Source organism: Cervus elaphus, chromosome 18 (assembly GCF_910594005.1).
Source record: "Cervus elaphus chromosome 18, mCerEla1.1, whole genome shotgun sequence".
In the NCBI taxonomy this organism is placed as follows: Eukaryota; Metazoa; Chordata; class Mammalia; order Artiodactyla; family Cervidae; genus Cervus; species Cervus elaphus.
The window spans coordinates 109,850,862-109,876,577 of NC_057832.1; the positions used below are offsets into that span (position 1 = coordinate 109,850,862).

The 25,716-nt window shown below is 36.2% G+C and overlaps 1 protein-coding gene across 5 annotated transcripts in view; it reads right to left on the bottom strand.

The window, feature by feature from the left end:
* Window positions 1-25,716, bottom strand: part of BRAF (B-Raf proto-oncogene, serine/threonine kinase) — a 162,358-nt gene that overhangs the window by 28,613 nt on the left and 108,029 nt on the right. For all 5 annotated transcript variants that reach the window (XR_006334923.1, XM_043872315.1, XM_043872314.1 and 2 more), the window contains 6 exons: window positions 23,497-23,633; window positions 22,474-22,591; window positions 19,828-19,912; window positions 18,591-18,767; window positions 1,707-1,753; window positions 787-905 (listed from right to left, as the gene is read on the bottom strand). Coding sequence is in view for 4 of the 5 variants with exons in the window: in XM_043872315.1 (XP_043728250.1) it covers window positions 787-905; window positions 1,707-1,753; window positions 18,591-18,767; window positions 19,828-19,912; window positions 22,474-22,591; window positions 23,497-23,633 (683 nt within the window). In the remaining variant the exon portion in view is untranslated. The remainder of the gene's footprint in view (window positions 1-786; window positions 906-1,706; window positions 1,754-18,590; window positions 18,768-19,827; window positions 19,913-22,473; window positions 22,592-23,496; window positions 23,634-25,716) is intronic.

The window sequence follows — 25,716 nt, forward strand, 5'->3', positions numbered from 1 at the left end:
CACTTATGCATTCAATCTGTTGTGATGTGTTCAACAGTATGAAGAAAAAGCTAGTCTCACACAGGACGATCTTGGGAAACCTTAAAGGGTCTTAAGGACCCCCCTGAGAAGAGCTGGCTTAAGAAAAGCCCTATGACCGCCCTTTTCACAGCATGCTGAAAGGAACTGAACAAAAGTTTTAGTTCCCTCTTCTTATAATTTCTCTTTCTTCTTTTCCACAAAGCAGAAATAGGAATAAAGAAAGAACAAGAAGGAGCTATGCAGGGCACACAAGGTTGACAGTGTTAAAAATCTACCTTTCATTTTTCTTTTTCCCAGCTGCCCATAATTACACCATTCTTTCTAGTCTAAAGAAAGTAACTTTCCAATTTAGGCTTAAATAAGATTGTGAAACAGTCTCTTATTCTTAAAAAGAGTAGCTCTTTTATTGAAACCTTAATAATGGCTGCAGATCACACCTACTTTTAAATTGCATACTTGTTTTTTTTTGAAACAGCATACATAGAACATTCTAAACACAAAATATTTTAGAGACAATTCTATATAAAACTTAAGCAGTGCTTATAAAAGATACATTCTTTTGTTTAAGATATACTGAAGCTGGTTCCATAATATTCTTCCTAAAGATAAAATTAAAGTCTATTTATAACAAAATAAGATCAACATTGGTTTTTGTGAATACTGAGAACTATGAGAACACTATAGTTGAAATCTTCAATGACTTTCTAATAACAGCATCTCAGGGGCCAAAAATTTAATTAATGGAGAAATAGCCTCAATTCTTACCATCCACAAAATGGATCCAGACAACTGTTCAAACTGATGGGACCCACTCCATCGAGATTTCACTGTGGCTAGACCAAAATCACCTATTTTTACTGTGAGGTCTTCATGAAGAAAAATATCTGAGGTGTAGTAAGTAAAGGAAAACAACAGGTCTCATTTTCCTATCAAAGCAAGCATTATGAAGATTTTAGGTATGAGATATAATTTCCACAATTCTTTACTATGATATTCTTTAAAAAGAAGTATAGTACTTCGCATTTTCTTTTAAAGTTAATAAGTATGCTTTAAAAACAGTGTTATTTGAACTGTATGACCTGCTTTTAGGATTTTTGATGCCTGAAACGTGGTAAGATGAGGTACGCTGTTTTCCTAAGTTTGTGGGAGACCTTGAGACTTCCCCATTGGATTTTAGTAGAAGAGGCCCAAATCTCCTTCTGGCACTGCTAGGAAGGCTATAAAGCTCATCACTGGCATTGAGGCACTTGGCAGATCGGATCTGAATCTGGGCTTATGGAGGAAGAAGAAACGTTATGTTTTCCTCACCTCATTGTTATATAATGTAGAGCCATCAAATACATCTCAACGACCACTGAACAAGGTCAGGGCACTGAAAGAAGCTAGTAGATAGCTACAGAACTAGGCATGTTATAGTGCTTACAGGACATAAACAAGCAATCATAGTCCTACTATCATAAGGACTTAATAGATTTTTTTTTTTTGCAATGGTTAGCTGTTCAAAAACCAAAAGCAGGTTGTAGTATCGTGTGTTACTACCCTCTAGTGCAAACCCATTTATTGATTCCCTTTACAGTGTATTGTTGAACTCAGCATGAAAACTGGTTTTACATAATGTGAAGATAAAATGCAGGAGAAAAGGTCAGGATGTTTTCAAACTTCGCAGACAAGTTCAGGAAGGATACTATTACTCTTGAGGTCTCTGTGGATGATTGACTTGGCGTGTAAGTAACTGAAAAACAAAACATCATTTTAACCTGAGGAGGGCTAACGACTCTGGCCTCAGTATCTATAGAACACATTTAGGGGTGTAAACAAAGATTTATTTAGAATCATGATACAACTGCAAACTTCACATTGTGATAATCCCTTTATAGAAGAAACAGTAAAATAGACTACAAGTGAACTGAGGATTTTAGGAACATATTACTATTATGGTACAACCAAAATCTTTTTTTCTATTGAATGACTTTGCTTTATCTTTTACTATTTACCAATACAAACCTTCTACTCCAGTCACGCCTATTTATACAGGTCCTTTAAGTATACCTTGGTATTTAATCCCATCTCTGTGATCAGTGCTCCCCTCCCACACCAAATTAGCTTTCATTCTATTCTCCACTGAATCAGACTTATTCCTTAAGACTGAATATAGTTCTGACTCCTAAGTGACATCTTCCCAAGAGTCAACCATAAATGAAGTGATCTTTCCCCTGTTCAGTTATATAGTAATTACTGTAACAGTTTGATTCATGTTTGTTTGCTTTTTTTCACCTATGTTCACTTTCTATTTGTAATATAAACTTAATTTGATAAAATAAAATCACTTTTAAATGTTGTATTCTATGTTCTTAAAATACTTTCTTAAAACTAGTGAGGAACTTGCTACTGTAACAGACACAGTGAATCTATTTCAAAGTCAATGATAAATTTAAATCATCTGTTACCCCTAAAAACTGCCTCAGTTGAGTTTTTTGAGGGAAAGAACTGTGTCTGGTTTGTTTCTGTTCATCCCCAGTGCCTAGTAGCATGCCTGGCATGTGGTAAATATTCAATACATATACAATGAATCAACAACAATGAGATAAATATAATGTCCTAGTGAAGGTTATTTTTCTTCATTTAACTGTAGGAAGAACAGATACATGAGACTTCTGAAATCTAACGATGACTATTAGGAAATAAATTTTGCCTTGAAGTAAGACTTTAAATTCGAATGATATAATCAAAATTATATAATGAACACTGTTAAAAAGAAAACATTTGCAAATAATTAACTTAATTATTTATGCTTTCTCATCTTTAATTTCCTCATCCAGAGATCAAGACTTTGAAATTTTTTCTCAGACAACATTTTTATTTAAAATTACTGCTTATACAAAGCCAACTCCTTCTCCTCCAATTACTCTTACATTATACTGTTTATTTCCTTCACAGCATTTATCACAATCTGAAATTATCTTGTTATCATGATTTTTTAGGCTGAGAGTTTGATACGCTACATCACACTCACTCTTGCATCGAAAGAAAACATGGTTATCAGGCCTCATATGCTTGAAAAGTTCTGCAGTGACATAGAAAGGTTCAAAAGGAGAAAAATGAGTCAATCAAAAGCTGTTCCAAGATGGGGAGACCTTATCCTCATTAGAAAGAAAAGCGGATAGGTCACGATACTGGTGGTGGAGTTTGTTCTTATTAGTATTTAGTACACAGAAAAGGTGTGGTCTCTGGAAAGAGGTCCTGTCTCCTTTGAAATTAAAGACAACAACAACAAATGGGTGGTACATATGAAAATAAAGAGGCATGATGAAGTTACAAGATGGGAAGATATAGGTATTCTTGATGGATAGTCTCAATCTTTTCAACAAATTTGATACAAAGAAATACACCAAGAATAATGTAGATAGAAATGTAACTACAGGGTTGAAGAGAGAAAATTTCTGACCAGGCAAGTACTAGATAATTAACAAGATATAAATATAATGGCTGAGCTAGTGATATATAATCATAAACAGCATAAATCTATTATAGGCCAAAGTTGCATACAGCTGCAACCTGAACTAATATTACTTTATCCTTGTGTAGTCTTTTATCATTTAGAAATTGCTCTACTAACTTGTATCTTATTTAATAAACTGTCTTTCTGCAACACTTCTACAACAAAAGCAGCACAAGAGCAGAAATCCTGGTCTATATAATGGAAGGTTGGAAAGAGGAGAGACTCAAACTCCTCAGCTGGAAAAGAGGGATGAGTATCATACCTCAATCCCTACTCAATCCCTGTAATATTCTCGATATAGGCTGACCCTAAACCATGATTTCCTTAAGCATCAACCAGTTACAATGTAAGATGCCACACCCCACATTAACTGGTTGAGGGTAAGGAAGGGAACAAGAATAAACGCACTAAAAAAAAAAAAAAGAATAAACGGACTTTGCTATAGATGATACAAAAGTCTATCCATTATATAGGACAGTTACACTGGAACTCCTTCTAACCTTTCAAAGATGCTAAGAAGAACCCTCTAAGTTTATAAAAGTAGTGCTTAGTTGCTGAGTCATGTCCGACTCTTTGTGACCCCATGGGCTGTAGCCTGCCAGGCTCCTCTATCCATGGAATGAATTCTCCAGGCAAGAATACTGGAGTGGGTTACCATGCCCTCCTCCAGGTGAGCTTCCCAGCCCAGGGATCGAACTCAGGTCTCCCCCACTGCAGGCAGATTCTTTACCATCTGAGCCACCAAGGAAGTCCATAAAAGTAGTAGCAAAGAAAAAAACATGTTATAAACTAAATGAATATCAGGCTCTTGATAGGTTTCTGTTAGGAGTCTCCTTTCCTAAAGAAAAGTATCCACCTACAGAATCAATTTAACCTGAAGAAGCTGGCACATCAGCTAGTAAAATTTGTTCTCTATGCTGTTTCTTTCAAGGTCTTATGCAAGATTCAATTTTTCAGCGTTCTTTTTAGACCATACTATGATGCCCTGACATCAAACTAAAAAGCTTCTGCACAACATAGGAAACCACCACCAAGATGAAAAGGCAACCTACCAAAGGGGAGAAAGTATATGTAAATCATGTATCTATAGGGGATATCAAAAAATAAAAAGAACTCACACCTCAGTAACCAAAAACTCAAATCAAGTTTTAAAAACAGACATTTTCCCAAAGAAGAAATAAAGATAGGCCAACAGGTACATACATGAAAAGGTGTTCAACACCACTAACTACCAGGGAAATGCAAACCAAAACCACAACAAAATATCATGTCATATCTGTTATAATGGCTATTATCAAAAAGGTAAGAAATGCCAAGTGTTGGCAAGGGGCAGATAAAGGGAATCCTTATGTACTGTTGGTGGGACTATAAATTGGTACAGCTGCTATGGAAAACAGAATGGAGGTTCTGCAAAAAATTAGACACAGAATTACCATATGGTCTAACAATCCCATGTTGGGGTATATATATCCAAAAATATTTAACTCAGCATCTCAAAAACACTTGCACCCTCATGTTCACTGCAGCATTATTCATAGCAACCAAGACACGGAAACAACTTAAGTGCCCATCAATGGATAAAGAAAATGTTAACACACACACACACATATACAAAGCAACAGTATTCAGCCATAAAAAATGAGGATATCCAGCCATTGATGACAACATGGATGGATCTCGAGGTCATTATGCTAAGTGAAACAGGTCAGAGAAAGACAAATACTGCATGATGTCACTTACTTTTGCAATCTCAAAAAAGAGAAAAAGCAAAACAAAACCCAAATTCCTTTCATCTTCCTTATGGTGGGAAAAAAATGTTTATTAAATCAGCTACTGTTATTATGGCAGCTACAGTCACTCTACTGACTCCTATTAAAATTATATTCAACTATAGCCCTAGAGAGTTGTTGTTCTTGCATGGCTCCACAAAACCATTTCCCTTATCCAAAATTTGTGTACTTCTCTATTTTGGACTTGAATAAGATTTCATATTTTGCACACATGGCCTACATGTGCTTAGTTGCTCAGGCGTGTCCGACTCCTTGTGATCCTATGGACTGTTACCTGCCAAGCTCCTCTCCATGGGGATTCTCCAGGCAAGAATACTGGAGTGGGTTGCTATGCCCTCCTCCAGGGGATCTAGCCAACCCAGTGACTGAACCCAGGTCTCTGGCATCGCAGGCGGATTCTTTACTGTCTGAGCCACCAGGGAAGTCCTGAGACATGGCCTGTAATTGTAGCTTATTAAAGTTCTAGTTTTCACTAAAAATTAAGTTTATCAGCATGCAAATGATGCCTTCATCTAAGTAATGTATAAATATATGCTAGTCATATTCAAGAGAAGAGCCAGGACAAAACTCTCCTCGCGTAAGAACTTCAGGTATGATAATTATACAATTATGAACCTAGTTAAATTCTTCATGTGTGTTACACATCTCTATTTTATCCTAAAGAATATCATGAGAGATTTTAGTCAAATACTTTGCTGAGATTCAAATACTGTGCCCACACCATCTGCCCAAATTATCAGTCTAGTCTATTTATAAAAGCCTCAAGTGTCTCTCACTCGTTTGCTGTTTTCTTACACTTTCAGCTATTTCTAAAATCAAGCAACTGACCTACAGACACATTAGCATTTCAGTCCTCTTTGATCTAATGCTACACAATTTGAAATAAGTTCATTGGTCTTTACACAGCAAGATGAATCTCTCCTCTGACACCAACAGAGAACTGTTAGCAGTTGATTGGACTAGAATGCGCGATGGTGGTGACAAGGTGTTATTTTATCCAAATAAGAGTTTCAAATCCCAGTCTCCATTCTAGTTTGATGTTTTCCTCATCCCTCATAATCAGTGTGGAAGGTGAGCAAAACTTCAGGGAATGCCATTCTGCCAGTCTTATGTAGTTAGTAATCATTTACCACATTAAAATGATGAAAGTCCCTAGTAAGTGGAGATCACACATTTTTCAGCTGCATGCTACAGTGGCCTAAATTCAATTTTTACTTAGATCTTTCAGTTTCTCTCACTTTAAAAATCTAATTTACGGAGAGGTGTAACCAGTATACAACACAAAATGTACCCATTTACTATGTCAGTTTAAAGAGTTTTTGGCAGACACATATGTATACTTGCCTAAAGACCAATCATAATCAAGGTGAAGAATATCCATCACCCCGAAAGTTTCTTCATACATTTCTACAATTAACGGTACCTCCCTAGGCTCAGGCAACCATTGATAATGATTTCTATTACTAGCAATTAGCTTTACCTTTCCTAGAATTTCACATAAACAAAATCATTTGGCTTCTTTTGCTCAGCATGATTTGGAGACTCACACCCTGGCTGCATACAGTATTAGAGTGGATAGATATACCATAACTTAACCAGTTAGTTGTTAGACATTTGGGTTGTTGTGTTTTTTGGCAATTATGAATAAGATACTATCTATAAACATTCATATATGAGTTTTTGTTGCTGACTTGTTTTCATTTCTTTTGGGAAGTCAGTGAGATTAGAATTGTTCATATGGTTAATTTTAATTTGAAAAGAACCTGCCAAAGTGGTTGCACCATTTAAGATCCTTACCAGCAACATGTAAGAGCTCTGGTTACTCTGCATCCTTGCAAATATTGCTTTGTTGGCTCTGATTATAAGCATTCTAGCGGGTGTGTAGTGGCACCCTATCTGAAATGTCTAACATGTTGAGGATCTTTGCATGTGCTTATTTGCCATTCTTTCATCTTCTTTAATAAAGTATTCCAATCTTTTGCCCATTTTTTCATTGGGTAGTTTGTCCTATAATTAAGTTGTCTTATAATTAAGTTCTTCATATGCTTTGGATATAATTCTTTTACCAGATAATGTGTCCTGCAAACATTATCTTCAAGTCTGTGGCTTGTCTTTTCATTTTCTTAACAGTGTCTTTTGAAAAGCAAAATTTTTAAATTCTGATAAAGTCTAATTTATTAATTTTTTCTTTTATGGTTCTTAATTTTTGTGTCATAAGAAATCTTCACCTATCTTCAGGCTACAATGATTTTCTCCTATGTTTCTTCTAGAGGTTTTAGATGTTCAGCTTTTAGTCTTAGGCCTTTGATCCATTTTGAATGAATATTCACATCTTGTACCAGAAAAGGGCTAGTTATTTATCCTATTTGGATATACAGTTGTTACGGTAACATTTTATTTTGTTTGTTTTAAAATATTTATTTGGCTGTGCCAGGTCTTAGTTACATGGGATCTCTGCTTTTCTTGTGCATGAGTTGTGGCATGCGTGTTCTTTGGTAGTGGCATGCAGGATCTAATTCCCTGACCAGTGATGGAACACAGGCCCCCTGCATGGGGAGCCAGGAGGCTTAGTCACCAGAGAAGTCCCAGGATGAAGATTTTGTGAAAATGGCTCTAGGGAGCCAGTTCTGGGAAAAGTGGATTGGGGAGAGGGAGCTTCTGAAGGAGGGGGGTGCAGGGGTCGTGGACTCTGAGGAGAGGAAGATTCTGGGGAGAGTAGGCGGGGGGCAGTGGGGAGAGGGAGCCCCGAGTGGAGGGAGATTCAGGCAAACAGGGGTGTAAGGTGAAAGCTCTGATGAGGGGGATTTAGGAGTGGGCCTACTGTGAGCATTCGGGGAGGAGGAGACTGAAAGGAAGGAAGTTTTGGTGAAAGCTAGATTCTGGGGAAGGGGGCTTTAAGAGGAAAAGGACTCTGGGAGAGGACAAGGAGGTGGGTTCCAAAAGGTAGGGGGATTCTGAATCCTGCCAGAATTCTCGGAGAGGAATTCTAGAAGAAAAGATGACTGCTGATGGTGAAGTTGTAAGACAAACCTCCTCCGAGGGGACTGAGAATCAATTTCCAGTAACATTTTTTGAAAGGACTCTCTTTTCTCCATGAATTGCCCTGGCATCCTGGTGTTAAAAAAAAAAAAAAATCTACTGATCACAGACGTAATAGATATACTTCTAGACTTTCTTTCCTGTTTTGTTGAGTCACACATCTATCATTAAAAATTACACTGTCTTGATTACTGTGGCGGCTTATAGAAAGTTTTGAATCTCACATTAAATGTCCTTCAACTTTGTTCTTTTTCAAAACTGACTGACTAAAACTGACTATTCTTGCCACTGTATTTCCATATATGTTTTAGGACCAACTTGTGAATTTATACCAAAATCCTGCTGAGACTGGGGCTGTACTGAACTTACAGATTCTATAGATCAATTTGGAAAAAATAGACATCTTAATAATATAGCGTTTTCTAGTCCATGAATATGATATCTGCATGTTCTGTTTCCTGGCTGGGACTTACATTAGAGAGGGTATAATCTCTCTTTGGAAAATAGTCTCACCATAATTTAAGTACACCACTGGCCTGAAGAGACTAAGTGGGAGTGTACTGTAAACATGGAATATCACGATATTGATAGAATAGCAAAAACTATGCTGTTCCTAGAATAGCATTCATAAGCTCAAACACATAAATTCACAAGTATGGTACTTGTTTGTTTATAAGAGCAAGACAGTTAAATGTGGGAAATGAGAGGTACTTCAACCACTGCTGCTGGAACAATTGGATATCCACATAAGGAAAAAAAAATCTTCAATTCTTACTTCATACTAATTTGAAGTAGGTGGAAGAACTAAAACTAAAAGCAAAAATTATAAAACCTCTATAAAAAAACCAAAGAATTACTATCACCCTCCTGTACATGTAAAGTATTTTCAAGTTCTCAGGATATTTTTTACATCATTTGATTTTATAACCTTTGCATTTCTTTGTGAGGCAAGCAAAAGGGCAATAAGGTCACTTATGCTGATGGGAAAACCAAAGCTCAGAGGACCTAAGTGCTGTGACTAGAAAGGTGAGGAGGAAAGGACATGGGTTGTGAATGTGCAGATCTGGCTCTGAGATCCAACTGTATCACTTACTAGCCGTATGACCTTGGATACATGACATAATTCCTGAAGCTCTGGATTTCTAACATGTAAAACGGAGATAATGTTTACCTTCATAGATTCTTTCTTTCATTTATTTAACACATATTTATTGAAATCCCACTCTGTGCTAAGCAACAATTGTTCTAAGTCTTGGAAATTAAGCAGAAAATCCCTACCCTAAAGGGGCTTGCATTTTAGTACAGAAGATATTAAAAAGATGCAAAAAAGTAGGTGGGAGACAGAAAGTGCTGAGTGTCAGGGGGTTGTAATTTCGGCCAGGGAAGGTCTCTTTTCAAAGGATAGCTTGAGTAAAGATTCAAAGGAAGAGAGGGAGAGTCGTACAGACACGGGGTAAGAACCCAGCAGGCAGAGGGGCGAGCAAGGGCAAAACCCCACGGCAGCTGTGTGCTTCCTGCGCTCTGCAAACAGCAAAGGCAACCTGGCTTAGACGAGAGCAGGAGGCGGAAGAGCAGTCAGTGAGCTGAGAGCGGCAGTAAAACAGGCGGGGGGAGGTAGTGGGGACATTCTAACAACTATTAGAAGTACTCTGGCTTCCTTTCTGTATGAAATGTGAAGACACTGGAGGAGCAGAAGAGCAACATAATCAATCTGACTGAAGTCTTCAAAGGACTACTCTGGCTACTAAGTTGAGAATACAATGAAGGTGGGTAAGGGTGGAAGTAAGGCACTCACCCAGGCAAGAGGTAACTGTGGCCTGAATCAGGGTAACAGCAGAATAGGTGATGAGAAGCTGTGAGATTCTTGCTGCGGTTCAGTCGCTAAGTCGTGTCTGACTCTTTATGACCTCATGGATGGACTGCAGCACGCCAGGCTTCTTTGCCCTTTACCATCTCCTGGAGTTTGCTCAGATTCATGTCCACTGAGTCGGTGATGCTATCTAACCACCTCATCCTATCAACCCCTCTCCTCCTGCCTTCAGTATTTCCCAGCATCAAGGTCTTTACCAATGAGTCAGCACTTTGTATCAGGTGACCAAAGTACTGGAGCTTCAGCATCAGTCTTTTCAACGAGTATTTAGGGTTGATTTCCTTTAGGATTGACTGGTTTGGTTTCCTTGTAGTTCAAGGGACTTTCAAGAGTCTTCTCCAGCACCACAACTCAAAGGCATCAATTCTTCAGTGCTCACCCTTCTTTATGGTCCAGTTCTCACATCCATACATGACTACTGGAAAAACCATAGCTTTGATTATACGGATATCTGTCAGCAAAGTGATGTCTTCGTTTTTTAATATACTGTCTAGGTTTGTCATAGCTTCCCTTCCAAGGAACGTCTTTTAAATTTCATGGCTGCAGTCACTGTCCACAGTGATTTTTTGGAGCCCAAGGAAATAAAGTCTGTCACTGATTCCATTGTTTCCCCATTTATTTGCCATGGAGTGATGGGACCAGATGCCATGATCTTAGTTACTATTTTCTTTTTATGTTGAGTTTTAAGCTTTTTCACTCTCTTCTTTCACCCTCATCAAGAGACTCTTTAATTCTTCTTCTCTTTCTGCCATTAGAGTAAGATCCTAAATATACTTTAAAGATAAAGATAACTGGAGCTGATTAATAGATTGGTAGTATGGTATAAGAAAAAAGAAAGATGTCAAAGACTAGGAACAAAATGTCAGATATAAGCAGCCTAAGAAGAGAGCTGCCAGTCACTGCAATGAAAAGACTGCAGGAAGGGCAGCCTTGAGGAAAAAGATCAGGACCCCAGAATCAGACATATTACATTTGAGATGTCCATTGGACAATCAAGAGATGTTAAGCACAGTTAGATATGACAGTCTGGAGTTCAGAGGAAATGAATTGGCTGGAGACTGCCATAGAAATGGAAATTAAACGGTATTTTAAGTCATGAAACTTGATGAGATTACCAAAGGACTATTTCAATGTTTAGAGAGGTTAAGGAGTTGAAGAACTAGCTGAGAAGGAACAGATAGTAAGGAGAAGGGAAATCAAGAGAATATAAAGTAATGCTTCTCAAACTTTAGAATGATTAATGATTAGAATCACTTAGGGATCTTGTTAAAATGCTGCCTACAATTCAGTAGACACGAGGTGGTGTTTAACATTCAGCTTTTCTAAAAGGCTCCCAGGTAGTAGAGTTTAAGGGATTAAGAAGAGGTTTCATGAAGAAGAGTGTGATCAACTGCATTATACACTTCTGATGGTTGAGGACTGAATATTTAACCACTGGATCTAGCAACATGGTAACTATCTTATTAAAAGATATTTCAGTGAAGTGTCAGGGGCAAAAGCCTGACTGGAGAGGGGTCCAAGAAAAAAGGGGAGGGAAGAATTTAGAGAGTAAGGACAACTCAGTTGAGAAGTTTTACTATAAAAGAAAGAAGAGGAAAGAAGTGATAGCTTGAGAGGGAAGTGGGGTCAAGAAAAGGACTCCCACGACTTCTTTATTATGAAAACTTTTATGCATAGAAAAATGAAAAGAATAGCATAATAAATTACCTGAGACTTGCACCTACGTTTAAGAATTGTCAGCATTCTTCCAAATGTACATAAGAAAGATGTTTTAAAACACAAGAAAATCCATAGAAAAGGAAAATCTGATGTTGAGCAGGAGAGCGCTACTCAAAAGATGTCAGTCTGTAGGAGAAAGGGGATGGTATGTGTGCACAAATTAGAAGGGCTGGCTTTTACTCTTAACCATGAGACAGAAAAATTGAGTGTGAATGCAGACAGGTAGGAAGATACTGTGGTGGGTGTTTCTAGTAGTTAATAAAATGGCAAGCAAGGTTATCAGTTGACAGTTCTTGGAGAAGAGATACTGGAGGACTGAGGATAAAAAAAGTATGACAGGGTCTACAACAGAGGAAGAGCAAAAACCCAGCAAGTGGAAGTATGATGGCTGCATGGCATTCAGGGCCCATTTATATGCTGAAAGGACTAACTAAACTGAAGAAGCAGAACAGTGAAGAGGTCAAGGAAATACACTCTGGAGCCAAAGTGCTTGCGGCAAGTCACCTGGCCTTTTAAACTAGTTTCTCCACCAGTAAATACAGGATAATAACAGTATCTACCTGCAGGGAGGAAAAGGCCCTGATGCTGGGAAAGACTGAGGGCAGAAGAAGAAGCGGGTAGTAGAGGATGAGATGGTTGAATGGCATCTCTGACTCAACAGACATGAGTTTGAGCAAACTCAGGGAGACAGTGAAGGACAGGGAAGCCTGGCATGCTGCAGTCTATGGGGTTGCAAAGAGTCAGACATGACTTTGCGACTGAACAACAACAGGGTTGCTAAGGATTAAATGAGATAGTATATATAAAGTACACAGAACAGTGCTTGGAACAAATATTATGTAACTGCTAAATATATCACTATATAAAAAACCCCACAAAACATAGTTGGTATAAAAAAAAGAGTGAGTTACTAGTAGTAGCAGAGATGGAGTTAGAACATATTTATTGATCGGTAAAGACGTCTAAAATAAGAGCAAGTAAAAAAAAGTAAAACCAGTGTGATTCTGTGTTTAAAACAACAAACCACTGTATGCAGTATTAAAATACAGAATTCTGAAAAGATACACAATACTACACATCCGAACGTTAACAGTAATTCTCTCTCAGCATAGTACTGGTGCTTATTTATGCTTACACTTTCTAAATTTTCTATAGCAATTATGTATTTCCTTATAATGCTTTATATTTTGAAATTAAGAAAAACTGCAACAAAGGCTAATTGTAGAAACCACTTTTCCTCACTACATTTAACGCTTTAAAATTTTTACACATTTGCCTCCTTTTTAAAAAAAATTACACCTGTAAGAAAGTTGTGAAAATAAAACACAACTATAGAATCTTTTAAATAAAAAGACGGAAACCACAAGAATTTTACATAGGTAAAACTAAAGTCTCTTTGTCCTTGATAAGCTAGCCCCATCTTAAGACTCTTTTTTGCCATCCTGGAGACAACTACTACTGATTGAGCTTGCTGTGTACCTTCTAAGCTTTTGTTTAATATTTCTACATATATATACATAAGATTTAAAAATACATGTAATGCTTTGTTTTTAAAATTTTAAATGGTCTCAGGCTGCAGCTTGCTTTTCTCACTTGACATACTTTAAAGCTGATGTTGAAACATATTATTATTCATTTGTGCTATATATTCTTTCCCTGCACATACGTGCCAATACTTTATTCATGCAGTCCTCTACTGATGAGCATTTATGTTTCCAAATTTTCACTAGTAGATATTTTCCTGTAGTATATCTCCTTCAATATATCTCTCTTGGAACAAAAGCTGGTTGTTTCTTGGGGGAAGACCAAACACTTTGTTTTAATAGATCCTTCCAAGTTATCCCCAGGTTGGCTGGCTGCGTCAGGAGCGTCCCAGTAAGCAATCCCCCAATCTTTATCAATACTTAATCTTGCCAGAATTTGGACATTTAAGCAATTCTAGTAGGTAAAAAATAGTACTTCTTTTAATTTGCATTTTTTGTGATTATCAGCATCCTCCTCTCAAATACTGTTTTTATCTGCCAGAAAATAATGTTTACTATAATTAAATATTCTTTGATCAATCAGAATTATTTTCAGTCATTAATACATGTTTACCATCTTCTCAGCTTCAATTCATCCTTCTGTCTTTCAACCAGGATGACCCAGGAGTAAAAAGCAGCATGCACGCTGTGCACGCTGAGTCGCTGTGGTCGTGTCTGACTCTGTGCGACCCCCTGGGCAGCGGCCCACCAGGCTCCTCTGTCCAAGGGACTCTCTAGGCAAGAATACTGGGGTGGGTTGCCATTGCACTTCATTGTTGTTTTTTAAGTAAATTGTAAGAATTTATCCTCAAATTATTTTTAATCACCTTACAATCAGAATACATCACTCCTGTGAGAACAACAGATTGCAACTTTTTCTGTGTGCCTCCCTGAGTAAACATTTAGTAAATTTTCTAATAACACTACATTTAAAATTATACAATAAATATTAGACTGAAATGAAAAGCCCTGAAAAGAAATAGCACAACAGACTGACCTGAAAAGAAATAGCACAACAGACTGACAATTCCTGGAATTTCTCTGTAACGTTATTCTTTAAATACTTTGGCCCTTTGGCAGAATCAATGACTTTCAGGTGAGAAGATGATAAACATATACTATATGAATCCTGATTCCTAAGAGTGAGTCTTTAATTATCTGCCACTAGAAAAGCTCTGCTCTCTTAAAGTAAACCTAGGAATAGGAAATGATCTTTTGCTGAAGAGAGAAGACAGTCACACAGGAAAAATGTCACTCATCTACTGTCGGCTTATATTTTCTAATCCAATAAAAGGGACACATTTGAAAGTCCCAATAATTCAATCTTCCTAATTCCTAAAGGTTTTATCTAGGAATGACTGAAACCCCAGTACTATATATAGTGAGACAGCATGCTCTTATTCTGCTTACATCCTGGAACTTTAGAATCAGTTTTGGAAAGCAGTCAGAAAAGATCATTTTGAACAGTCTCTGGAAATCATTCGGGGGCAGACTAGTTTGAAATGAGGGCTGAAATAAAGGCCATTACTAAGCAACTATTTAAATAGTCTACAGATCTACTGGTCAGCTATATCTAGCTTGTTCTGTACTTGGTGAAATGATGGTGAAGGACAATGGAAGAGGGACCTGACATCTAAAAGCTTAAATAATTGGAAGGAATGTAATTTCCAGTTGACTATAAATATCAGCATTTTAACATTTTTACATTGTTATAGGAATGTTCCTTATAAAGCATCTGTCCTTATTTCATAGAAAATCTTTTATCTCTGAGGAAACTGGTAAGAGGTTTTTGCAGGGGGGGGGGGGGGGTGGGGGTGGGGGGGGGGGAGGTTAGCCCTTCTTGAACTGTGTTTGTTTATTCCTAGTTTCCTTTCCCCCATTTGTTCTCTGTCACTGGCCTAAGAGACCTTCCCTCTGATGTCTGGTAATTGAGAGATAATTTGTCTTTATCCAGACTAAGTGAGACTAAAAGGCAGTCTGAAAGCTTGGAGCATACAGATGGAATCCTTGTTCTGAACTCCCATCTAGATGGAATTCCTAGTATCACTACCTTTGTGTCTCTACCCTTGGCTGGTAGATTCCTCAAACAAGAGTCTTCCAGTCTCCTGCCTGAAGGGGAAGGTTTGGCTGCCAGTACTCTGGGAAACAAATGAAAACAGAGTACTAGCTCTCCATTCATCACTTAGTAGGCAGTCACCCAACCCCACTCCCCACCCCCACACCCCATTTCCCCTGTATCCTGGGTCCAGAAACTTTCTCTCCTCTCTAGAGAGTATGTTTCCAGTGTCCTGCCAGGCAGGGTAGGGATGGGGTGTCCATCCAGTGGCATAGAGCACGAGAAGGGATCCCGAGAAACATTTCAGACAGGCCTTTTCATTTATGTACTTTTCCTCCTCCAGAGATAATTCACACTCCCAGTTCTTGAGACTTGAGGATTCCATAGTACAAATCAGGTTGGCTTCCATTTTTCTACACCCAGTTAATAATTTATTTTTTTGGGGTGCGCTATGTCTATTATCACTTCTTCATTTGCTTTCTAGCTTCTAAAATATTACTGCTCTTCTTTTTTTCCTCTCCATCATTATATGTTCATGCTTAAAAACAATTTTCATTATTATAGTTCTGGTGGCATCTCAAGGAAACAAAAATGGGTCACCTTAACCCAAAAGCCACATAGCCACTTTAATAAGAGGACTTTCAATCTGCCAAAGCCTTCAGTAAGAAAAGATGTGTTGGAACATTTAACCAGTTGCATATATTGTCTTATAAGAACTAAAAGGAAAAAAGGAATTGTATCTTCTTTGGTTAAATTTAAGCTGGCAATAAAAAATATAATCTGTTAGGAAGCTTATATTTTATAATTAATATTTTTCAGCTATTAAGATAAAGGATAAACTAATGGGATGATCTACATTCACAACCAGATATACTCAACATATAGTTAGAGTTACTTCAAAATGCAAACCAAGTATTTTAAACACATAGACTGTAACAGTTTATACTTACAGATCCCAAACTGTAAAGTAATGGGAAAATACTGCCTCTTAACTATTTCCCAGATCACAGAACAATTCCAATTTGACAGTGTTTTTCTCTACCGCTACTTCTTACCTTAATCAACACTGCACTTCACTGCCCAGTCACTGTTTCTAAAACAATATTTAATACTATTCTGTTGCCTCTGTGTATAGCAAAAGCCTTTTCCTCTGTGTTAATCTTTGATTACGTCTTTGACTGTTTTTCCTTTTGTTGACATTTCTCACTTTTGATACGATAAGGATGTGGCTGCTCTCTCTTCTGGAAGGTAAACCTATCAATAATATGCTGTTGCGTGTAATCATGGTTTCATTTAAAAATTTTTGTCATATGTATCTATCATAGCTCAGGCCTTGTTTCAGGCATTAGAGATAAAATAAGGAGCACAGCATTAAACCCCTGCTCTCATATAGCTTGTATTCCAGTGGGGATGACAGACGATAAACAACTATGTCATATGGAGTTGGGTGTTAAAAACAAAAACAGGAGTGCGGTAGAGGGTAACAGAGTGGGGTAGGAATGTGTTAGTTATATAAGGTGATCATTTGAAGGCTTCCTTGAAAAGGCAACATTGGAACAGAGACATAAGGAAGAAGCTCTATGAATACTGGGTGGTGGGACTACTTATCCTAAAAAGAAAATAACAAGTACAAAGGCCCTGAGCAATGACCATACTTGGCCTGCTGAAGAAGCAGCAAAGAGACTAGTGGCGTAGAAGCAGAACAAGATTTGTTTCTCTTTCAGTGTTTACCATTGTGGCCACGGTTTACTCTTTGCAAGATTTTAATATAACCTTTCAGATTTGAACAGATTTAGAGTCAGAGGTGGGGCTGTTTTAGTCTACTGGATAAGTGGGAATGTTACTGAATAAAGTAATAAGCTGCTGCAATAAGGACTTTGGCGGAATACAGATTTATAAACAACCTAAATTACAAATATACTGCCTAGTTTTCTGACAGAAAGGGTAGAACAGTGGGAAGATTTAAGAGCTAGATCACGTTTTGAGTCCTGGTTCTATGCTTATTTGCTATAAATGACCCTGAGTCAGAGTTTTAGTTTTACTGTTTTATTCTAATTTTATAATGCACAAGTGGTATAGTGGTTTGGGGGAAAGAATAATGGTTGGGAGCCAAAAATTTTGAGCTAAACATCTTTGTTGCTGCTTATAAGTCTAGACAAGTCATTTAGAAGCCTCAGTTTCTTTATCTGTAAACATAAAATATCTACTTCATAACATTACAAAAATTAAATGACATAATGACTATGTATGTGAAAATCATCTGCATACTATAAAATGTTAAACTGACTTAATATACATGCTGACTTAATATAAATATACATGTTTAAATATATATATATATATTTTTTTAAATATATATTTTTAAACTACATATGGAACCTTCAAAATTGTATTTAACTCACTTAAATATTTTCATCTAAGTGCTTTCAAAACATATTTAATTTTACCTTTTGATTTATTTACTATTTGCACTTTATGCAAAATCTATCCTTGGTAGTCAATTTCTTACTTTGACCTATGATACATTTTATAAAGTAATTTATTTTATCTTTTAAATTACAAAGTAAAATTCAATGAACTAGTCAACTTGAAATCCTTAAAAAGGATCAAAATGCAGACTTTCACTTTTACTTTATTTTTACTATATTTTACACAGATTATTATTCTGCAATAGAAAATAGGGGCACATGGAGAAAATAACTTGAAAGGATAATTAACAATCATTTTATATGCTTCAATAACTATTAATGACTTTTCAGTGGATTTATTTTTTTTGGGGGGGGGACTATTTTTATCTTTTGATCCCTCACTGCTTAGCTAAATTATAGTATACTAAACATAAATTCACAGTCACATATATATTATCAAATATTTGATATATGTTTTGAAGACTGTACAGAGACAGACTACTCTATTTCTTAATATCATATAGCTAGCCATTAGTTAAAAGTGTCTATATGATGCTAGAGAGTAACTGGGAATTTAAGTCAAAAGAATAATGGCTAAAACCTTTGAAACATCCTCAGTGGTCTTCAAAAGTAATTTACATGAGATTTAACAGAATGGAACTTACTCCATGCCCTGTGCAGTTTGCCGTGCAATATCTATAAGTTTGATCATCTCGAATTTGGTCTCAATGATGTGGAGATGATGATATAAACTGGAGCCCTCACACCACTGGGTAACAATAGCCAGTTGTGGCTTTGTTGAATAACCCATGAAGAGGAGGATATTCACATGTCGAGTTTTCCTGTAAAAAGAAATGTAACAGGAAATAGTAAATGTTGATATACTTTAGCAAATGTTAAAAAAAAAACAAAAAAACACAAAACCAGGGCCAAAGCAGTCTACTTGTCAATAAGATGCTGTCAGAAAAAGGTATTTTTTAGCAAGGCAGCAGAAAGATAAATTTAGATGAGACTTTAGGAATTATCTAGTCTAACATCCTAACTTTTTCGTAAATGTCTTTTTTAGTGTACCTCATAGATAGGCAACTAGATATTGTTTAAATACCTTTAATTATGGGATGTTCATCACTGAGACTGTAGCCTGTTCCCACTACTCTTTTTTTCCTTTTTCTTTTTTTTTGGCTGCATCATGCGGCATGTGGAATTCATGTTCCACGACCAGGGAAATCTGAAGTTCCTTCACCAGGGATGGAACCTGTGCCCCTGAAGTGGAAGTGTGGAATCATAGCCACTGGACACCAGGGAAGTCCCCTCTTCTTTTCTTTCTTCTCTTTAAAGTAGCTCTAGTATTAGTAAAATTTTAGGCTAAGAAAAAAAACATTTTCCTGCAACTTTCACCACTGGCTTCACTATTCTACTCTCTAGAATAAAACAGAGTAAGTTTATACTTTTTGAATGTAATAGCCTCCTATGGACCTAAAGTCTCAGTTCCGTTGACAATTTTCTCCCTAAGTTATAGTTCCAGAATCCTCCGCATCTAAGTTCTCCTTGCCTGGACATACTCTAGTTTGCTCATTTCCCTCAAGTTCCAGGTTTGATACAATCTCTAAGTGTGTTCTGATAACCTCAGAATTTTTAGAGCAGTATTTCCATAAGAAAAAGCACCACTTTTCATGATTGGAACACTGTGTTTCCATTAATTCACTCTAGGATTAATAATTTTATCATCTGTACCATATAATATTGCATACCCCTTAAAAGAAAACAGTCAAAGACAAAACATACTCAGAAAGACTGTCTTGTCCATTTTGAGTAAATCCATGAAGCTAACAACAGCTGTCACTGAAAAACACAAGTTGAGCACAGTAACTTCTCTGGAAAACATGATTCACACAAGCTTACCTGAGTACTCCTACTTCATTTTTGAAGGCCTGTAACTGCTGAGGTGTGGGTGCTGTCACATTCAACATTTTCACTGCCACATCACCTAAAAGGTAATTGCCATTCCAAATGTCATTCCAATCTTTAAAATTTAAAAATATAAAAAACTCTAGGGTATTTTCACAAATTACAACAGCATTAAAACCATACCACTACAAAACTGCAAATAAATTATACCTTAACTACCTAAACAACATTAATTTTCTAAGGATAACAACTAAAAAATGACACTCCTATACTAGTATTTTAAAATATCAATCCCTGTACCCCCTCCCTCAAAAACAACCAGCCTATCTCATTTTTCCCTTGGAAATTTAGTTTAACCAATTAAATACCCATGATATTTTTCTAGCTATTTAGCAAAACTAAATTAGAGGCATTCACTAACTGAATGTTAAAACTGCAGATGACAGGCCCAACGGAACTTTGTGGAAATAGAAAACTGCAAACTTCTTTATCAGAGTATTTAATACTTCCTTCAAATCCACGGATCACTTACTGCTTTTACTTAGAAAAATTATTAAAAAAAAAAAAACTTTATATGAAACAGGTAGAATTCTTACACATTGCCAAAAGGTGTATAAATTGGTACAACCACCTGAAACACTGCTATCACTATCTACCACTGGCCCCACAAGTCTTTCCTAGGTATATACCAACTGCCATGGACACATATGTTCACTAAATGACAGGTGCTAAGAATATTCATAGCAGCAGTGTTTATAAAAGCCCCAAACTGGAAACTATTCAAATGCTGGTCACACAATAGTCATGCCTATAGTCACACAATGAACACTATATAGAGAATGAATAACCTACAACTATATACAATAATATAGATGAATCTTATAAACAATATTGTGTAAAAAGGGCCAGACACAAAGGAGTACATACTGTATTATTATGTCTGTTCAGGTAAGGATAGTGGCTACTCTTGGGGGTGGGGGACATGAAGAGGACTTCTAGAGTTCTGGTAATGCTCTGTTTATTGAACAGATGTGTTAACTTTGCAAAATTTTAGCTACTTGTACATTAAAGTGCACTTATTTGCATGTATATTTCAATATAATTAAACTAACATTGATTTTTCCTGATTACCAAATGCTTATAGCAAAAAAAAACTGACTTAAAAAATTAAACATTTTAAAAGCATAAGGAATAAAATAAAAATCTCCCATAATCATGTCATTCAAAAATGATCACTGTTAACCTACTCCTGTATACCCTGTGTGTATACTCAGTCACTTCAGTTGTGTCTGACTCTTTGCAACCCTACGGACTATAGTCCGCCAGGCTCCTCTGTCCTTGAGATTCCCCAAGCAAGGATATCAGAGTGGGTTGCCATGCCCTCTTCCAGGGGATCCTCCTGACCCAGAGATTGAACCCACGTCTCTTGTATCTTTTGCATTGGCAGGGTGGATTCTTTATCACTAGCTCCACATGGGAAGACCTGTTGTATTCCTTACTAGGCTCTTAAAAGTATGCAGTATGAATATTTATAAATATGTATGAAAAAGACAGGGGCTTCCCTAGTGGCTCAGCAGTAAAGAACCTGCCTGCAATGCAGGGGACCTAGGTTTGACTCAGTAGGGAAGATCCTCTGGAAAAGGAAATGGCAACCCACTCCAGTATTCTTGCCTGAAGAATCCCATGGACAGAAGAGCCTGGTAGGCTATAGTCTATGGGATTGCCAAGAGTCAGACACGACTGAGTGACTAACACATACATACACGAAAAAGACAACCTAAAAAAGATATATACTAAAATAATGATGGTCATTTAGAAAATTATGATATATATATGTACCATCACAGTATGGGATATTATACATGCTGCTTTTAAAATATACCACAGAAACTTTTCCATATCAATAAATATAGATCTACCATAACATTTTACTGTCTATATAATTATATATGGATGTTGTCAGTGTAATCCCATCTTCTTTTAATGGCCATTTTAAGTTATTTCCATTTTTCCTTAATATTAAATCTCCAATGAATATACTTACACATCTGTTTGTTCCTGTTCTACAAATAAAATTATTGGTTCCATATACATATTGCCAAACTGCCCTCCAGAAAATTCATAGCAATTTACTTTCCCACCAGCAGCATTACAATCACAACTCTAAACAATCAATTAAAATAATTTTTTGTCCATTTGATTATTTTTTCAAAGAAAAATAAATCACTTGAGAGGCAATGATGATTTCTATTTTTTGAATTTTTAATTCTTTTGCAAGTAGTGAGACTGAACATTTTTTATATGTTTACTGGTCATTTTTTCCTTTGGTTAAGTGCTCTTTTTATATGTTTACTTGTGGTTTATAATACAAATAAAATTACCAGCAGAAAGACTTATTAAAAAAAAATCTTGGTGACTAGCTCGTCCGGAGGATCATCATCTTTAAAAATTATTACTGAAGTATAATGAGAGAATTTCTGGTGCTGTGAATTCAATTTTTATTTCCCATAATTTTTGTTAAAAACCTTTGGGGAACTCTTGCATCTGATCAAGACAGCTTAATGATACAACAGTGATTACTCCCTTTGATACTTTCTTTTTAACAGAAGTTGTGACAAGATCACCGTATGACATACGTACCATGCCACTTCCCCTTGTAGACGGTCCCAAATGACCCAGATCCAATTCTCTGCCCCACTGTGATCTGTCCATCAGGAATCTCCCAATCGTCACTTGAATCCCGTCTACCAAGCGTTTTCTTGATAAAAATAAGGCAAAAGTCAAGCCAAAGCAAACAAAAACGGAAAACTTTATGTCTGACACTAAGTACTTTCCTCTATTTCTGAAAAGGACATAAGAAGAGAATAAGAACTTTGGGGAGAAACAAAACAAAAGTATACTCTAGAGGAATAATAGGAAAATGATTTTTACAATACACAAATTAAGTTTAAGAACTAAGTCAATATTAGGGTGGAAGTAATTCAGTAAAAATAAAAATTATTTATTGGTTATGAGAAGAAATGTTACATTAAATTTCAGTATTAAAATCAATAAAATAAAGCAACTTAAAAAAAAATCATTTGGAAGACTAGTAACTAGGGGCAAGATAAGCACTACACATTTGTGACTAGCTTTGGCTCCAAAGGCCAAAAATTTGAGTTAAGGTACTAGGCAACTGTTGATAATCTAATTACTTTCTCCCAGTCAGTACTAAACTACTTCATACATCTTATGTGATCCAATCTCTCTCTCTCAAAAATGTTATCAACACATATAAAACTCTGGTATGACAGAGAATCCACTTAGCCAATACATACTAGTGCACTACTGCTAATGTGATTAGTTTTTAATAAATATTTAAGTTACAGCATAAAGTTAACTTTTCAATAGGAAAAAATGTCCTTTGGTAGATATTTGAATTTCAGACCAACTCTTTAAAAAACATATATGCCTAATGCTTCCTAAAATACCAGCTTACTCTCTTTCCATAGCTTAGAAACAGAACACTACTCTAACTCTTCCCAAACTGCCTTACTCAATTATATTAGAGTTGAGAGCAAAAATCAACGTTGTGGGAATATGCTTTAAGCAAAAAACTATCAGCTCTTAATGATTTCCAAGAAGAAAGCACTTCAGAGGAAAAAAGATATCATATACTCTCACCATTCGATTCCTGTCTTCTGACGATGAAGAGGACTTTCTTTCTCGCTGAGGTCCTGGAGATTTCTGCAATGCTTTCACATTAGAGAGTGAGCCAGGTAATGAGGCAGGGGGTGTGGCAGATAAACCTGTGGTTGATCCTAAGTTAGTGGAAGGAAACATTTATCTATTAAAGGAGGATCAAGTACATTAGCTTACTGGGGGCAGAGGGTAGAGGGAGATGTAGACTTATTTTAAAAAATGCAGTGCATGTTTTAATATTGACCATTAGGAAAGGACAGGCAAAAAGACGGCCTCATTTGGTGATTAACTATAAACTTAAAAACTATAGTTTCTTTTAATTTTACAATTTTAGCATTTTGGTCAATTTAATAACCTTTAAAATATATGATTATAGATATATACTTTGCTTACTGCTGCAGAGTCTAGGAGAAAAACAATCTTAAATATATCTCAATTTTTTCTTTGATCAAAAAAAACAAAAAGCAAAATCAACTTAAAAGCAAACATAAAAAATAAACTTCAATTATGTGACATTAACAGCCAATCAATAATAATAATAAAAAAAGATAGAAATGCTCCAAATGGAAACATTTTCTAATAATGGCCTTAATACTGGCATTATCTAACTCTTTCATATTAGCCACTAAAATTTTAAAAAATCCTACATTACATACTATATAAGATACTAGTCACTGTCATTGGTTTCTGGAGCCTTATTTTGCTAAACAAAGATTAATTTTACCTGCACAACAAAGTTAATGCCAACAAACCCAAGTAGGTTTCTCAAGACTTTCTGAAAAATCTCTGCCTATAAAATGAGAACAAGGTAAGTGCAATGACATCTCAGCCAAGTCACTACAAATGGAAATATTTTATCAGCAAAATGAGTCCAAGGGCTACACTCTTTGAAAATGGACTCAGCTGGCAGGGTTTCATACCTTTCTGATGGATACTTTTCCTTCCAAGTGCTGACTGAGCAAAAATCCCAATTCATGTACAGAAAGCACCTGGTTCAGAGGGGTTCAGGGTAATGATTCCTGGTGGGGACTGAGTATAGCTAAGCAGGACTGAGATGTCAGTTAATAATTGCACAGACAGAACAAAAAGACCCCCAGTTTTTTAAAAAAGTAGATAACTATTCTCAAGTTGAAAAGTCACTCTCTCTCAAAGGATAAGGATCAAAATACTAATGGCAACATTTAAAATGTTAAAACTAGAAAAAATAAATAAATAAATAAAATGTTAAAACTGTGTACAAATTTCATCATTACTATACCACATATGTCATCATGTGGAATTTCCATGATCTCACATGCAATTCTCTAAAAGAAAATGACACCTGGAATATCTATTAACTACAGTTATTAACTGGAATCTCTATTAACTACAATCCATATTCTCCTTCCACTGATAATATTTCAGCATCATAAAGCCTTAACTGTCTACCCTGGCTTCACAGTTCTGATCTACTCAGCGCTGTACTGCATCACTTACTTTAATTACACTACTCGGTTCTCTATAACTTCCAGCCCATTCCATGGATTCTCTGAGAAAGTTGGGCAGAAAGAGCAAAAATCTGAAAACCATCATTCATTCAGAATAAGTAACAGACACTAGCAAAAACCAGTAAACATAATTCTTTAAAAATATTTACAGCAAGACACTTGTCTAAATTTTGACTTAAATTTTAAAGAATTAGTTTAACCACTAATTAAAGAATGGTGAGATAAACTGGGTGGGTGAAATTATACTGCTAAACTTTCCCCTCATATGAGAGCATAACTGAAAATATCTATCTCAATTTTCTAAAGTATGCTAAAATACCTCAAATATATTACAGATCTTCTTTAAGTTCCCTAGTTTTGATATAAAATATACATGGCTTATGCTTTAAAAAAAAAAAGCACGTATTACAAAAAGACAAAGCCAAAAGTCTAATACGAACTCATAATAGGGATTTCCATTTTTTAAAAACCAAAAATATTGATATTAGCAACCATCAAGGTTATCACCTAAATTGATTAAAGCAAAAGAAATTCAGCTTGAAGAAAACCCTCCCCACATTATTTACTGCCACCCCCTGAGTTTAAGAAATTATCAAGACCAAAAAATAGTATTAACAAAAAACAAGATGGAAATTTCAGCTCTCGCTTTTAAACATTTATGACAGACAGCATACAGAAAGCTTGTGGAAGTGAGTATGTGAGAGAAGCACATTCA